General features: G+C 45.0%; 1 protein-coding gene across 2 annotated transcripts in view; it reads right to left on the bottom strand.

The window, feature by feature from the left end:
* pde4c (phosphodiesterase 4C) overlaps positions 1-18,569 on the bottom strand; it is a 110,889-nt gene that overhangs the window by 64,361 nt on the left and 27,959 nt on the right. The window contains exon 1 of one of the 2 annotated variants that reach the window (XM_062959972.1): positions 7,218-7,513. The exons of the other annotated variant lie outside the window; for it this stretch is intronic. Within the exon in view, the coding sequence (XP_062816042.1) occupies positions 7,218-7,381 (164 nt within the window). The 5' untranslated portion in view covers positions 7,382-7,513. Of the gene's footprint in view, positions 1-7,217; positions 7,514-18,569 lie in introns of those variants that run through there. 2 annotated transcript variants of the gene reach the window in all.

Below are 18,569 nucleotides of genomic sequence, written 5' to 3'. Positions count from 1 at the left end.
CCCTAGCCCCGCCCTTTAGTCCTAAAAGGCCTCTCAGGGGAGGTATAGAGGCTCAGCCCTGTCTCATGTTCTTGGGAAGAGGCCCCGCCCCCACCCCTAGCCCCGCCCTTTAGTCCTAAAAGGCCTCTCAGGAGAGGTATAGAGGCTCAGCCCTGTCTCAGGCTCTTGGGAAGAGGCCCCGCCCCCACCCCTAGCCCCGCCCTTTAGTCCTAAAAGGCCTCTCAGGAGAGGTATAGAGGCTCAGCCCTGTCTCAGGCTCTTGGGAAGAGGCCCCGCCCCCCACCCCTAGCCCCGCCCTTTAGTCCTAAAAGGCCTCTCAGGAGAGGTATAGAGGCTCAGCCCTGTCTCAGGCTCTTGGGAAGAGGCCCCGCCCCCACCCCTAGCCCCGCCCTTTAGTCCTAAAAGGCCTCTCAGGAGAGGTATAGAGGCTCAGCCCTGTCTCATGTTCTTGGGAAGAGGCCCCGCCCCCACCCCTAGCCCCGCCCTTTAGTCCTAAAAGGCCTCTCAGGAGAGGTATAGAGGCTCAGCCCTGTCTCAGGCTCTTGGGAAGAGGCCCCGCCCCCACCCCTAGCCCCGCCCTTTAGTCCTAAAAGGCCTCTCAGGAGAGGTATAGAGGCTCAGCCCTGTCTCAGGCTCTTGGGAAGAGGCCCCGCCCCCCACCCCTAGCCCCGCCCTTTAGTCCTAAAAGGCCTCTCAGGAGAGGTATAGAGGCTCAGCCCTGTCTCAGGCTCTTGGGAAGAGGCCCCGCCCCCACCCCTAGCCCCGCCCTTTAGTCCTAAAAGGCCTCTCAGGAGAGGTATAGAGGCTCAGCCCTGTCTCGCGCTCTTGGGAAGAGGCCCCGCCCCCTTCCCTAGCCCCGCCCTTTAGTCCTAAAAGGCCTCTCAGGGGAGGTATAGAGGCTCAGCCCTGTCTCGCGCTCTTGGGAAGAGGCCCCTTAGGTTTCCTAAGATCTACAGAGACATTTGCAGGAACACCTCAGCAAGCAAGAATCCAAAAGTGGCAGTCTAAAACCCGGAACCTCAATCAGTGGCTGAGACCGGATGAGAGACAGAAGACGGGGCGACATGGGGAAGATTTAAATCAAGAAATAGTTTTTGAAGATCTACAGAGATATTCGTAGGAACACCTCAGTAAGCAAGAGTCCAAAAGTCGGTACTGGGATTTATAGTTCACCTCCAATGAATGAGCACTTTGAATCCCACTTAAGATGGACCAGGACCAAACTTGGCACACAGAGCCCCCATAACCAACAGAACATTTTGGACACGTTTGGGGAAAAGGGAGTTATAGTTCACCCGCATCCAGAGAAACAGTGATTCCCACCGACACTAGACCAGGACCAAACTTTGCACAGAGAAGCCTCGTGACCGACTGAACATACTGCAGGGGTTTGTGGGAATGGGCCTTGATTTTGGGAGTTGTAGTTCACCTTCATTCAAAGAGTACTGAACCCAGCCAACGACAGATCTGGACCACACTTGGTACACAGACCCATGATGGCCAACTTTGAATACTGGCAGAGTTTGGGGAAGATGGACCCACGATTCTGGGAATTGTAGTTCACCCACTCCAAACTGAGAATACCTAACATTCAAAGACAAACAGTGCCTTTCTCAAATGACCCGCCTGCCATAGATGTGGGCGAAACGTCAGGAGAGAATGCTTCTGGAACATGGAGATCTATTCCTCACAACCTCTGAGGATGCCTGCCATAGATGTGGGCGAAACGTCAGGAGAGAATGCTTCTGGAACATGGAGATATATTCCTCACAACCTCTGAGGATGCCTGCCATAGATGTGGGCGAAACGTCAGGAGAGAATGCTTCTGGAACATGGAGATATATTCCTCACAACCTCTGAGGATGCCTGCCATAGATGTGGGCGAAACATCAGGAGAGAATGCTTCTGGAACATGGAGATATATTCCTCACAACCTCTGAGGATGCTTGCCATAGATGTGGGCGAAACGTCAGGAGAGAATGCTTCTGGAACATGGAGATATATTCCTCACAACCTCTGAGGATGCCTGCCATAGATGTGGGCGAAACGTCAGGAGAGAATGCTTCTGGAACATGGAGATATATTCCTCACAACCTCTGAGGATGCCTGCCATAGATGTGGGCGAAACGTCAGGAGAGAATGCTTCTGGAACATGGAGATATATTCCTCACAACCTCTGAGGATGCCTGCCATAGATGTGGGCGAAACGTCAGGAGAGAATGCTTCTGGAACATGGAGATATATTCCTCACAACCTCTGAAGATGCCTGCCATAGATGTGGGCGAAACGTCAGGAGAGAATGCTTCTGGAACATGGAGATATATTCCTCACAACCTCTGAGGATGCCTGCCATAGATGTGGGCGAAACGTCAGGAGAGAATGCTTCTGGAACATGGAGATATATTCCTCACAACCTCTGAGGATGCCTGCCATAGATGTGGGCGAAACGTCAGGAGAGAATGCTTCTGGAACATGGAGATATATTCCTCACAACCTCTGAGGATGCCTGCCATAGATGTGGGCGAAACGTCAGGAGAGAATGCTTCTGGAACATGGAGATATATTCCTCACAACCTCTGAGGATGCCTGACGTAGATGTGGGCGAAACGTCAGGAGAGAATGCTTCTGGAACAGGGAGATATATTCCTCACAACCTCTGAGGATGCCTGCCGTAGATGTGGGTGAAACGTCAGGAGAGAATGCTTCTGGAACATGGAGATATATTCCTCACAACCTCTGAGGATGCCTGCCGTAGATGTGGGTGAAACGTCAGGAGAGAATGCTTCTGGAACATGGAGATATATTCCTCACAACCTCTGAGGATGCCTGCCGTAGATGTGGGTGAAACGTCAGGAGAGAATGCTTCTGGAACATGGAGACATATTCCTCACAACCTCTGAGGATGCCTGCCGTAGATGTGGGTGAAACGTCAGGAGAGAATGCTTCTGGAACATGGAGATATATTCCTCACAACCTCTGAGGATGCCTGCCGTAGATGTGGGTGAAACGTCAGGAGAGAATGCTTCTGGAACATGGAGATATATTCCTCACAACTTCTGAGGATGCCTGCCGTAGATGTGGGTGAAACGTCAGGAGAGAATGCTTCTGGAACATGGAGATATATTCCTCACAACCTCTGAGGATGCCTGCCGTAGATGTGGGTGAAACGTCAGGAGAGAATGCTTCTGGAACATGGAGATATATTCCTCACAACCTCTGAGGATGCCTGCCGTAGATGTGGGTGAAACGTCAGGAGAGAATGCTTCTGGAACATGGAGATATATTCCTCACAACCTCTGAGGATGCCTGCCGTAGATGTGGGTGAAACGTCAGGAGAGAATGCTTCTGGAACATGGAGATATATTCCTCACAACCTCTAAGGATGCCTGCCGTAGATGTGGGTGAAACGTCAGGAGAGAATTCTTCTGGAACATGGAGATATATTCCTCACAACCTCTAAGGATGCCTGCCGTAGATGTGGGTGAAACGTCAGGAGAGAATGCTTCTGGAACATGGAGATCTATTCCTCACAACTTCTGAGGATGCCTGCCATAGATGTGGGCGAAACGTCAGGAGAGAATACTTCTGGAACATGGAGATCTATTCCTCACAACCTCTGAAGATGCCTGCCATAGACGTGGGCAAAACGTCAGGAGAGAATACTTCTGGAACATGGCCACACAGCCTGAAAGATATACAACAACCCTGTGGTCCTGGCCATGAAAGCCTTCGACAACACATACCTCACACCCTCTGAGGATGCCTGCCATAGATGTGGGCGAAACGTCAGGAGAGAATGCTTCTGGAACATGGAGATATATTCCTCACAACCTCTGAGGATGCCTGCCATAGATGTGGGCGAAATGTCAGGAGAGAATGCTTCTGGAACAGGGAGATATATTCCTCACAACCTCTGAGGATGCCTGCCATAGATGTGGGCGAAACGTCAGGAGAGAATGCTTCTGGAACATGGAGATATATTCCTCACAACCTCTGAGGATGCCTGCCATAGATGTGGGCGAAACGTCAGGAGAGAATGCTTCTGGGACATGGAGATCTATTCCTCACAACCTCTGAGGATGCCTGCCATAGATGTGGGCGAAACGTCAGGAGAGAATGCTTCTGGAACATGGCCACACAGCCCGAAAGACATACAACAACCCTGTGGTCCTGGCCATGAAAGCCTTCGACGACACATACCTCACACCCTCTGAGGATGCCTGCCATAGATGTGGGCGAAACGTCAGGAGAGAATGCTTCTGGAACATGGCCACACAGCCCGAAAGACATACAACAACCCTGTGGTCCTGGCCATGAAAGCCTTCGACGACACATACCTCACACCCTCTGAGGATGCCTGCCATAGATGTGGGCGAAACGTCAGGAGAGAATGCTTCTGGAACATGGCCAGACAGCCCGAAAGACATACAACAACCCTGTGGTCCTGGCCATGAAAGCCTTCGACGACACATACCTCACACCCTCTGAGGATGCCTGCCATAGATGTGGGCGAAACGTCAGGAGAGAATGCTTCTGGAACATGGCCAGACAGCCCGAAAGACATACAACAACCCTGTGATCCCGGCCATGAAAGCCTTCGACGACACATACCTCACACCCTCTGAGGATGCCTGCCATAGATGTGGGCGAAACGTCAGGAGAGAATGCTTCTGGAACATGGCCAGACAGCCCGAAAGACATACAACAACCCTGTGGTCCTGGCCATGAAAGCCTTCGACGACACATACCTCACACCCTCTGAGGATGCCTGCCATAGATGTGGGCGAAACGTCAGGAGAGAATGCTTCTGGAACATGGAGATATATTCCTCACACCCTCTGAGGATGCCTGCCATAGATGTGGGCGAAACGTCAGGAGAGAATGCTTCTGGAACATGGCCAGACAGCCCGAAAGACATACAACAACCCTGTGGTCCTGGCCATGAAAGCCTTCGACGACACATACCTCACACCCTCTGAGGATGCCTGCCATAGATGTGGGCGAAACGTCAGGAGAGAATGCTTCTGGAACATGGCCACACAGCCCGAAAGACATACAACAACCCTGTGGTCCTGGCCATGAAAGCCTTCGACGACACATACCTCACACCCTCTGAGGATGCCTGCCATAGATGTGGGCGAAACGTCAGGAGAGAATGCTTCTGGAACATGGCCACACAGCCCGAAAGACATACAACAACCCTGTGGTCCTGGCCATGAAAGCCTTCGACGACACATACCTCACACCCTCTGAGGATGCCTGCCGTAGATGTGGGTGAAACGTCAGGAGAGAATGCTTCTGGAACATGGAGATATATTCCTCACAACTTCTGAGGATGCCTGCCGTAGATGTGGGTGAAACGTCAGGAGAGAATGCTTCTGGAACATGGAGATATATTCCTCACAACCTCTGAGGATGCCTGCCGTAGATGTGGGTGAAACGTCAGGAGAGAATGCTTCTGGAACATGGAGATATATTCCTCACAACCTCTGAGGATGCCTGCCGTAGATGTGGGTGAAACGTCAGGAGAGAATGCTTCTGGAACATGGAGATATATTCCTCACAACCTCTGAGGATGCCTGCCGTAGATGTGGGTGAAACGTCAGGAGAGAATGCTTCTGGAACATGGAGATATATTCCTCACAACCTCTAAGGATGCCTGCCGTAGATGTGGGTGAAACGTCAGGAGAGAATGCTTCTGGAACATGGAGATATATTCCTCACAACCTCTAAGGATGCCTGCCGTAGATGTGGGTGAAACGTCAGGAGAGAATGCTTCTGGAACATGGAGATCTATTCCTCACAACTTCTGAGGATGCCTGCCATAGATGTGGGCGAAACGTCAGGAGAGAATACTTCTGGAACATGGAGATCTATTCCTCACAACCTCTGAAGATGCCTGCCATAGACGTGGGCAAAACGTCAGGAGAGAATACTTCTGGAACATGGCCACACAGCCTGAAAGATATACAACAACCCTGTGGTCCTGGCCATGAAAGCCTTCGACAACACATACCTCACACCCTCTGAGGATGCCTGCCATAGATGTGGGCGAAACGTCAGGAGAGAATGCTTCTGGAACATGGAGATATATTCCTCACAACCTCTGAGGATGCCTGCCATAGATGTGGGCGAAATGTCAGGAGAGAATGCTTCTGGAACAGGGAGATATATTCCTCACAACCTCTGAGGATGCCTGCCATAGATGTGGGCGAAACGTCAGGAGAGAATGCTTCTGGAACATGGAGATATATTCCTCACAACCTCTGAGGATGCCTGCCATAGATGTGGGCGAAACGTCAGGAGAGAATGCTTCTGGGACATGGAGATCTATTCCTCACAACCTCTGAGGATGCCTGCCATAGATGTGGGCGAAACGTCAGGAGAGAATGCTTCTGGAACATGGCCACACAGCCCGAAAGACATACAACAACCCTGTGGTCCTGGCCATGAAAGCCTTCGACGACACATACCTCACACCCTCTGAGGATGCCTGCCATAGATGTGGGCGAAACGTCAGGAGAGAATGCTTCTGGAACATGGCCACACAGCCCGAAAGACATACAACAACCCTGTGGTCCTGGCCATGAAAGCCTTCGACGACACATACCTCACACCCTCTGAGGATGCCTGCCATAGATGTGGGCGAAACGTCAGGAGAGAATGCTTCTGGAACATGGCCAGACAGCCCGAAAGACATACAACAACCCTGTGATCCCGGCCATGAAAGCCTTCGACGACACATACCTCACACCCTCTGAGGATGCCTGCCATAGATGTGGGCGAAACGTCAGGAGAGAATGCTTCTGGAACATGGCCACACAGCCCGAAAGACATACAACAACCCTGTGGTCCTGGCCATGAAAGCCTTCGACGACACATACCTCACACCCTCTGAGGATGCCTGCCATAGATGTGGGCGAAACGTCAGGAGAGAATGCTTCTGGAACATGGCCACACAGCCCGAAAGACATACAACAACCCTGTGGTCCTGGCCATGAAAGCCTTCGACGACACATACCTCACACCCTCTGAGGATGCCTGCCGTAGATGTGGGCGAAACGTCAGGAGAGAATGCTTCTGGAACATGGCCACACAGCCCGAAAGACATACAACAGCCCTGTGATCCCGGCCATGAAAGCCTTGGACCACACGCTGCCTCCTGTCTCTGCTTTGATCCTCTGGACTCTATGTCCCCCCTGCTTCTCCCCACTTACCGTCGGAGGGCCGAGGAGGGCCAGGAGCGGCGGGGGCTGCGCAGGGCCGGGCGGGGGGCGTCCCGGCGCTCGGTGTCGGAGTGGAAGCGCCGTGGGATGCGGATGCGGGTGCGGGGCTGGCGCCAGAGGTGCTTGGGCGCCTTGGAGCCCCGTGCCTTCTCCATCCCCGGCCACCCTCCCGAGAGAGCCACCCCGGGCACCTTCTCTAGTCCCTTGGCCAGGGGAGGGGAGGGAAGGGGACGGGGACCAGGCACAGCCTTCCTCGCCGCCTTGGCTCCAGCAGAAAAGCCTTCCCGAGGGCGGCACACAACCACCACACGCTCAACAAGAGGAAGTCGCCTTACACACGGATAGAAAAAAAGGAAAGCATCATTCACAGTAAATAAAACCGACTACAGTCTCACAAAAGAAGGCATCGGAGTTCTTTTGTACACTACATCTTTTTCCTGAATCGTGCTGCGCACAATTTTCGGAGTTTCTGTACAATGTACCGTGTTTCCCCGAAAATAAGATAGTGTCTTATATTAATTTTTGCTCCCAAAGATGCGCTAGGTCTTATTTTCAGGGGATGTCTTATTTTTCCATGAAGAAGAATTCACATTTATTGTTGAACAACAAAATGAACATTTATCTATATATATAAAAGAGTGATGGCATCAGGGCAGCAGACAAAACAACAAAAGTACAGGCCCCCCAACCTCGAAATTTGACAACACAACCCATCATTAACGGCGCTAGGTTGATACAACAAAAAAGAAAAGAAAAATAAAGTCCTAATTACAGGGAGAGGAATAATAATTTTTATCCAATTGCTGCCAGTTTGAAGGCTAAGCTCCGCCCATTTGGTCTCCTAGCAACCTCCTCAGCCCAGGGGATAGGCACAGTTAGGCCTCAATTAGGCTTTTTCCACAGATTATCAGATTTTAACTGGATTATATGGCAGTGTAGACTCAAGGCCCTTCCACACAGCTCTATAACCCATTTAGAATCTTATATTATCTGCTTTGAACTGGATTATCTTGACTCCACACTGCCATATAATCCACTTCAGTGTGCATACTGAACATAAACAGCCATAGAACAGACATTCAATACCACCACTACCTAAACAATTTCTCACCAACACCACCAGATAATGCCACAGCAACGCGTGGCCGGGCACAGCTAGTTATCTATATATATAAAAGAGTGATGGCATCACGGCGACCCACAAAACAACAAAACTACAGGCCCCCCAACCTCGAAATTTGACAACACAACCCATCATCCACGCCTCTAGGTTGATACAACAAAAAGAAAAGAAAAATAAAGTCCTAATTAGAGAGAGAGGAATAATTGCTTTTATCCAATTGCTGCCAGTTAGAAGGCTAAGCTCCTCCAACTTGGTCTCCTAGCAACCCAATAAAAATAATAAAAAACACTAAAAAATTGATACAATAAAATACTATAATAACAGAAAATAACTAAAAATAATACAGTAGAGTCTCACTTATCCAACGTAAACTGGCTGGCAGAACGTTGGATAAGCGAATACGTTGGATAATGAGGAGGGATTAAGGAAAAGCCTATTAAACATCAAATTAGGTTATGATTTTACAAATTAAGCACCAAAACATCATGTTATACAACAAATTTAACAGAAAAAGTAGTTCAATACGCAGTAATGTTATGTAGTAATTACTGTATTTACGAATTTAGCACCAAAATATCACGATGTATTGAAAACACTGACTACAAAAATGCGTTGGATAATCCAGAACGTTGGATAAGTGAGACTCTACTGTAATTATTACATAGCATTACTGCGCATGGAACTACTATTTCTGTCAAATTTGTTGTATAATATGATGTTTTGGTGCTTAATTTGTATAACGATGACCTAATTTGATGTTTAATTGGCTTTTCCTGAATCCCTTCTTATTATCCAACATATTCACTTATCCTGCCGGCCTGTTTACGTTGGATAAGTGAGACTCTACTGTATATTTCTAATCTTATATTATCTGCTCAGAACTGGATTATACAAGGCTCCTTCTTCACAGCTGTATAAAATGCACACTGAAGTGGATTATATGGCAGTGTGGAGTCAAGATAATCCAGTGCAAAGCAGATAATATAAGATTATAAATGGGTTATATAGCTGTGTGGAAGGGCCTTGAGTCTACACTGCCATATAATCCAGTGCAAATTAGATAATCTGTGGAAGAGGCCTAAGTGAGGCCTAAATCTGCCTGTCCCCTAACTGAAGCCTGGCTGTCCCTTGGCTGGTTGCTAGGCAACCAAGTGGGCAGAGATTAGCCCTCTAAACTGGCAGCAATTGGATAAAAACAATTATTGCTCTCCCTCTAATTAGGACTTTATTTTTCTTTTCTTTTTGTTGTATCAACCTGGAGGCATGGATGAGGGGTTGTGTTGTCAAATTTCGAGATTGGGGGGCCTGTACTTTTGTTGTTTTGTCCGCTGCCCTGATGCCATCACTCTTTTATATATATAGATAATACTAACAATAATATCATATAATAATATTAATTATATGTTATATATATATATATATATATAAAAGAGTGATGGCATCACGGCAGCGCACAAAACAACAAAAGTAAACACCCCACAACCTCGAAAATTGACAGCACAACCCCTCATCCATGCCTCTCGGTTGATACAATAATAATAATAATAATAATAATAATAATAATAATAATAATAATAATAATAATACAACAAAAAGAAAAGAAAAATAAAGTCCTAATTAGAGGGAGGGGAATAATTGTTTTTATCCAATTGCTGCCAGTTAGAAGGCTAAGCTCTGTTCACTTGGTCCCCTAGCAACTCACTCAGCCCAGGGGACCCTTTACCTTAACTACCACCAATTCCTCAATACTTTATTTCCCATACCACCAGACTTCGCCACAGCAACGCGTGGCCGGGCACAGCTAGTTACATATAATATTACAGTATAGTGGTATAGTTCAATATAGTATAATGCTAATATTGTGCTATGCTAATAATATAATATATTGTATATACATTTAATATTGATAATAATATTATCATTTTATACAATATAATACTAACAATAATATCATATAATAATATTAATTATATGTTATATATTACATATAATATTACAGTATAGTGGTATAGTTCAATATAGTATAATGCTAATATTGTGCTATGCTAATAATATAATATATTGTATATACATATAATATTGATAATAATATTATCATTTTATACAACACAATACTAACAATACAGTAGAGTCTCACTTATCCAACATAAACGGGCCGGCAGAACGTTGGATAAGTGAATATGTTGGATAATAAGGAGAGATTAAGGAAAAGCCTATTAAACATCAAATTAGGTTATGATTTTACAAATTAAGCACCAAAACATATTATACAAGAAATTTGACAGAAAAAGCAGTTCAATACCCAGTAATGTTATGTAGTAATTACTGTATTTACGAATTTAGCACCAAAATATCACGATGTATTGAAAACATTGACTACAAAAATGCGTTGGATAATCCAGAATGTTGGATAAGCGAGTGTTGGATAAGTGAGACTCTACTGTAGTTCAATACGCAGTAATGCTATGTAGCAATTACTGTATTTACGAATTTAGCACCAAAATATCACAATATATTGAAAACATTGACTACAAAAATGCGTTGGATAATCCAAAATGTTGGATAAGCGAGTGTTGGATAAGTGAAACTCTACTGTATTATTATTTATAACCTTTCCAACGCTAATTAATGTGATTAACTGCAACATTCACGCTGACTTCCAACTGATAAAGAACTCTTCTCACACCTTGGACTCTCCACAGATATATATTAACCTTCCTTGCCTAGTTTCTCCATGCCTCACAACCTCTGAGGATGCCTGCCATAGATGTGGGCGAAACGTCAGGAGAGAATACTTCTAGAACATGGCCATACAGCCCGGAATACATACAACAACCCTGTGATTCTGGCCATGAAAGCCTTCGACAACACACTTTCTGTACAATGTTTACCAGTATTAAAAAAACTCAAAAATCAGTAAATAAGAAGCAACACTCTGAAAACAGAGAAGTTCCAGACATGGGAACCAAGGGCAGCGAATGACTCTGGACAAAGAATGCCCCCAGGCAAGAAAGGCCAGGAGATGAAGCTTTTCAATGCTAATTGAGGTGATTAACTACAACATTCACACTGGCCTCCAACTGACAAAGAGTTCTTCTCTCACCCTGGACTTTCCACAGATAGATATAAACCTCCCTTGCTGAGTTTCTCCATCTCTCACAACCTCTGAGGATGCCCGCCATAGATGTGGGCGAAACGTCAGGAGAGAATGCTTCTAGAACAGTCCGGGAAACATACAACAACCCAATGTTTACATTGGCTTCGCCGCTTTTCACCCTTCTGCATACCTTCCCAAAGAACCTCTGCTATACGAGGGTTGAATGAAAAGTAATGCCTCCGCCTTCGTGACTTGGGTTGGGATGGGGATATTTTAATAAATCAGACGCAGAAATAATCCTTAGAACGTGCTCTTTAACGACCACTATTCACTTTTCCACACCATCACCAGACAATTCGATACATTTCTGCTACCTATTCATCTACTCACATTTGCATGTTTTCAAACTGCTAGGTTGGCAGAAGCTGGGGCTAACAGCGGGAGCTCACCCTACTCCCCGGATTCAAACCACTGACTTTTTAGGATAGAACCAATTCAGAAATGACATTTATAATCCAGGAACAAAAAAAATGTGTTACATAGTGTAGTAATAATAATAATAATAATAATAATAATAAGCTGTATGGAAAAACGAAAACAGAAATCCAGTCTCTGACCAACACTGTCCGAATTTTTAGCACTGATATCACATGGAGTTTGGTTTGGACAAATGTTCGACAGTGGCATTGAAGAAGGGAAAATCATTGAAAGTGAGGGCATAAATATGCCCAATGGCCAAACAATAAAGTGTCACCAGCCAGAGGCCTATAAATATCTGGGCATATTACAGCTGGACAACATCAAGCATGAACATGTGAAGACTGTGGTCAGCAAAAAATACACACAAAGGGTCAGAAAAATTCTCAAAAGCAAGCTCAATGGAGGCAACACCATCAAGGCCATAAACACCTGGGCCATACCTGTCATAAGATATACTGCTGGCATCATAAACTGGACACAGATGGAACTGGACAATTTGGACAGAAAAAGAAGAAAACTCATGACTATTCATCATTCACTGCACCCTCGCAGTGATGTTGACCAGCTATATCTGCCTAGAAGATCAGGGGGCAGAGGACTCTTACAAGTAAAGCAAGCAGTCAAAGAAGAAGAACATGCCCTGGCAGAAGATGGAAAGCAAAGTGAAGAACCTGCTTTGATTGAAGTCACAAATCAGAAACTCCTCAAAGCACAGCAGACAAAAAACCAGTACAAGAAAACCGCACTACAAACTAGAGCTGACAGCTGGCACAACAAAACATTGCATGGAAAGTTCCTTGACAAAATGGAAGGAAAAGCTGATAAGGAGAAGACCTGGCTCTGGCTCACGAATGGGACCCTGAAGAAGGAGACAGAAGGCCTGATCCTTGCAGCCCAGGAGCAAGACATCAGGACAAAGGCCATTCAGGCCAAGATCGAAAAATCAGCTGATGACCCAAAATGCAGACTGTGCAAGAAAACCGACGAAACCATGGATCATATCCTCAGCTGCTGTAAGAAAATTGCACAGACAGACTACAAACAGAGGCACAACCATGTGGCCCAAATGATCCATTGGAACTTATGCCTCAAGTACCACCTGCCAGCAGCAAAGAACTGGTGGGATCACAAACCAGAAAAGGTCGTGGAAAATGAACATGCAAAGATACTGTGGGACTTCCGAATCCAGACTGACAAAGTTCTGGAACACAACACACCAGACATCACAGTTGTGGAGAAGAAAAAGGTTTGGATCATGGATGTCGCCATCCCAGGTGACAGTCGCATTGACGAAAAACAACAGGAAAAACTCAGCCGCTCTCAGGACCTCAAGATTGAACTTCAAAGACTCTGGCAGAAACCAGTGCAGGTGGTCCCGGTGGTGATGGGCACATTGGGTGCCGTGGCAAAAGATCTCAGCCGGCATTTGGAAACAATAGACATTGACAAAATTACGATCTGCCAACTGCAAAAGGCCACCCTACTGGGATCTGCACACATCATCTGAAATACATCACACAGTCCTAGACACTTGGGAAGTGTTCGACTTGTGGTTTTGTGAAACGAAATCCAGCATATCTATCTTGTTTGCTGTGTCATACAACATCGTTGTGTCAATAATAATAATAATATATTTATTTATTTAAGTTCAGCAGCTCAGCGGTTTAACCCGCTGTGACACCGGGGTTAATAGAATCAGAGAACAATAGAGGTAAAAGGGATCCTATGGGCCATCTAGTCCAACCCTTTTCTGCCATGCAGGGAAAACACAATCAAACCACCCCCGACAGATGGTCACCCAGCCTCATTATCATTATTATTATTATTATGACTAATAATAATAATAATAATAATAATAATAATAATAATAATAATAATAATAATAGAGTTTTAAGAGACCCCATGGGCTATCTAGTCCAAATCCTTGCTGTACAGGAAAAGGGCAATCAAAGCACCCCAACAGATGGCCATCCAGCCATAATAATAATAATAATAATAATTATAATAATAATAATAATAATAGAGTTGTAAGAGACCCCATGGGTCATCTAGTCCAACTCCCTGCCGTACAGGAAAAGCACAATCAAAGCATCCCTGAGAGATGGCCATCCAGCCTCTGTTTAAAAGTTTCCACAGACTTTTCCAAGCATCAGCGTTCTCCACATTTGACGTGACCTCCCCATAGCCTTGCCCTCTTCAGGGGAGAGCTTCACAGGGAGAGCTAGTTCTCCAAAGTCCCAGTTCACTAAGCACTACATATCCCATTGAGTTGTGAGGCTATGTCTAGACCAGGGTCCCCAAACTTTTTAAACAGGGGACCAGTTCACAGTCCCTCAGACCTTTGGAGGGCTGGACTATAGTTAGCCACTGAGCAATAATAATAATCATAATAAAAAGAGGGTTGGAAGAGACCCCTGGGGCCATTTAGTCCAACGGCCTTCTGCCTTTGTTTACCAAAAGCAAAAGCAAAGCACCCCTGACAGATGGCCACCCAGCCTCAATGTTAATAATAATAATAATAATAATAATAATAATAATAATAATAATAATAATAATAATAAAGAGGGTTGGAAGAGACCCCTGGGGCCATTTAGTCCAACGGCCTTCTGCCTTTGTTTACCAAAAGCACAAGCAAAGCACCCCTGACAGATGGCCACCCAGCCTCAATGTTAATAATAATAATAATAATAATAATAATAATAATAATAGTAAAGAGGGTTGGAAGAGACCCCTGGGGCCATTTAGTCCAACGGCCTTCTGCCTTTGTTTACCAAAAGCACAAGCAAAGCACCCCTGACAGATGGCCACCCAGCCTCAATGTTAATAATAATCATAATCATAATAAATTGGGTTGGAAGAGACCCCTGGGGCCATTTAGTCCAACGGCCTTCTGCCTTTGTTTACCAAAAGCACAAGCAAAGCACCCCTGACAGATGGCCACCCAGCCTCAATGTTAATAATAATCATAATCATAATAAATTGGGTTGGAAGAGACCCCTGGGGCCATTTAGTCCAACGGCCTTCTGCCTTTGTTTACCAAAAGCACAAGCAAAGCACCCCTGACAGATGGCCACCCAGCCTCAATGTTAATAATAATCATAATCATAATAAATTGGGTTGGAAGAGACCCCTGGGGCCATTTAGTCCAACGGCCTTCTGCCTTTGTTTACCAAAAGCACAAGCAAAGCACCCCTGACAGATGGCCACCCAGCCTCAATGTTAATAATAATAATCATAATCATAATAAATTGGGTTGGAAGAGACCCCTTGGGCCATTTAGCCCAACGGCCTTCTGCCTTTGTTTACCAAAAGCACAAGCAAAGCACCCCTGACAGATGGCCACCCAGCCTCAATGTTAATAATAATAATCATAATCATAATAAATTGGGTTGGAAGAGACCCCTTGGGCCATTTATCCCAACGGCCTTCTGCCTTTGTTTACCAAAAGCACAAGCAAAGCACCCCTGACAGATGGCCACCCAGCCTCAATGTTAATAATAATCATAATCATAATAAATTGGGTTGGAAGAGACCCCTGGGGCCATTTAGTCCAACGGCCTTCTGCCTTTGTTTACCAAAAGCACAAGCAATGCACCCCTGACAGATGGCCACCCAGCCTCAATGTTAATAATCATAATCATAATAAATTGGGTTGGAAGAGACCCCTTGGGCCATTTAGCCCAACGGCCTTCTGCCTTTGTGCACCCAAAGCACAAGTAAAGCAGCCCTTAATAAACAAACAAACAAACAAACAAAATACCATGATAAAAGTACAAGCAAAGCATTGGAAGGCGCACACTGGGCACCACCACCACGGGGGCCGGATAAATGGTTTCAAGGGGCCGCATGTGGCCCGCGGGCCATAGTTTGGGGACCCCTGGTCTAGACAGCCACGGCCCTTGCAAACAACATCCCCAGAGCTCACAGCCCTGCAACATGTGGTCAACGCCTTATGTTTGGCTTCTTGAGAAAGGAAGGAAGGAAGGAAGGCGGGTTGCATAATGTCCCTTCTGCCTAGAACTGCTTTCGCCCCACAGTATTGAAAACAATGCTTTCCAGAGAAAGGGGAAGGTCACTCAAGCAACACAACGGAAACTGCATGCAGTTATTGGGTGCATTGAAACAAATACAGCAATACCTTCAGTTAAAGGTTTTGATTCGGTCCATAATTGAGCTCTTAACTCAAATTGCTCTTATCTCAAAGTTGATTTCCCCATTGAAACGCTACTAATCCAGTCTGCACCTCTGAACCCATCCATTTAAAAACAACCCCATTTTTGTTGTGTTTTTAAATAAGAAAATGCACTTTATCAATAAAAAATCTGTAATGTGTATAATTCTCATGGAATAAACAACAAAACCACTGGACCAAACCACACCAAATTTGACCACAAAAGACATAGTCACCCAATCTATGTCTTTCCATCAAAACCCCCATAAAATTAGGTCCAAATTACCAACAAAAAAACCCCAAAAGCAAAAATTACAATCTATAGATATAAAAATGTAATGTGCATAATTCCCATGGAGTAAACAACAAAACCACTAGGCCAAATCACACCAAATTTGACAGCAAAAGACATTGTCACCCAATCTATGTCTTTCCATCAAAAACCCACATAAAATTAGGTCCAAATTACCAACAAAAAAACCCCAAAACCAAAAATTACAATCTATATATATAAAAGGGTAATGAAATTTCGGCCTAGGACAAAACAACAAAACTACACATCCCAGAAACACTAAACTTGGCAGCGCAGCCCCTCATCCATGCCTCTACGTTCATACAACAAAATGAAAAGAAAAATAAAGTTCTAATTAGAGGGAGAAAAATAATTGTTTTTATCCAATTGCTGCCAGTTAGAAGGTTAAGCTCCACCCACTTGGTTTCCTAACAACCCACTCAGCCCAGGGGACAGGCAGAGTTAGGCCTCACTTAGGCCTCTTCCACACTGTCTATAAAATACAGATTATCTGATTTTAACTAGATTATATGGCAGTGTAGACTCAAGGCCCTTCCACACAGCTATATAACCCATTTATAATGGACTTCATGTAAGGTAAAACCTTTACCCTTTACCTTAACTACCACCAATTCCTCAAGACTTTTATTTCCCATACCACCAGACTTCGCCACAGCAACGCGTGGCCTGGCACAGCTAGTCTATATATATAAAAGGGTAATGAAATTTCGGCCTAGGACAAAACAACAAAACTACACATCCCAAAAAACACTAAACTTGGCAGCGCAACCCCTCATCCTGGCCTCTACGTTCATACAACAAAAAGAAAAGAAAAATAAAGTCCTAATTAGAGGGAGAGGAATAATTGTTTTTTAATTGCTGCCAGTTAGAAGGCTAAGCTCCGCCCACTTGGTCTCCTAGCAACCCACTCAGCCCAGGGGACAGGCAGAGTTAGGCCTCACTCAGGCCTCTTCCACACTGCCTAGAAAATACAGATTATCAGATTTGAACTGGATTATATGGCAGTGTAGACTCAAGGCCCTTCCACACAGCTATATAACCCATTTATAAAGGTAAAACCTTTACCCTCTACCTTAGCTACCACCAATTCCTCAATACTTTATTTTCCATACCACCATATTTCACCACAGCAACGCGTGGCCGGGCACAGCTAGTCTATAAATATAAAAATGTAATGTGCGTAATTTCCATGGAGTAAACAACAAAACCACTGGACCAAATCGCACCAAATTTGACCACAAAAGACATAGTCACCCAATCTATGTCTTTCCATCAAAAAAACCCTATAAAATTAGGTCCATATTAAAAAAAACCCAAAACCAAAAATTACAATCTATAGATATAAAAATGTAATGTGCGTAATTTCCATGGAGTAAACAACAAAACCACTGGACCAAATCACACCAAATTTGACCAGAAAAGACATCGTCACCCAATCTATGTCTTTCCATCAAAAAACCCTATAAAATTAGGACCAAATTACAGAAACCAAAAATTACAAACCACACATGCGCAGAGCCCCCACTCCCTCGGGAAACTTGGTGACGTTAGCCAGGTGGTCAGGGCTTCAACCAGAGCCAGCTAACACCTCCCAACAAAGGATTTCCCATCATCATCATCATCATCATCATCATCATCATCATCATCATCATCATTGGGTTCCTGAGAGCCATCAAAATGAACAAAACCTGGCAACCAGCATTAAGAAACTCTACAATCTGGACAGTAAATAAAGAACCACACTCTGAAAATAAGGGTATTCCAGACAAGAAACAACCAAAGCCAGCTATCACCTCCCAACAAAGGATTCCCACAGAGAGAAAACAACCACGCTTTGAAGCTGCAAGCTCATTCGATGCTAATCAAGGTGACTAATAATTACAAGACTCATAGTCCACAAACAAAAACCCACTTAGGACAACGCCACAACAACATGTGGCCACAACAACATGTGTCTCACTTATCCAAGCTAAACAGGCCGGCAGAAGCTTGGATAAGCGAATATCTTGGATAATAAGGAGGGATTAAGGAGAAGCCTGTTAAACATCAAATTAGGTTATGATTTTACCAATTAGGCACCAAAACATCATGTTAGACAACAAATTTGACAGATAAAGTAGTTCAATACGCAGGAATGTTATGTTGTAATTACTGTATTT

Source organism: Anolis carolinensis, unplaced genomic scaffold, assembly GCF_035594765.1.
Source record: "Anolis carolinensis isolate JA03-04 unplaced genomic scaffold, rAnoCar3.1.pri scaffold_7, whole genome shotgun sequence".
NCBI classification, from domain to species: domain Eukaryota; kingdom Metazoa; phylum Chordata; class Lepidosauria; order Squamata; family Dactyloidae; genus Anolis; species Anolis carolinensis.
This window is presented reverse-complemented; position numbering and strand designations above follow the sequence as displayed.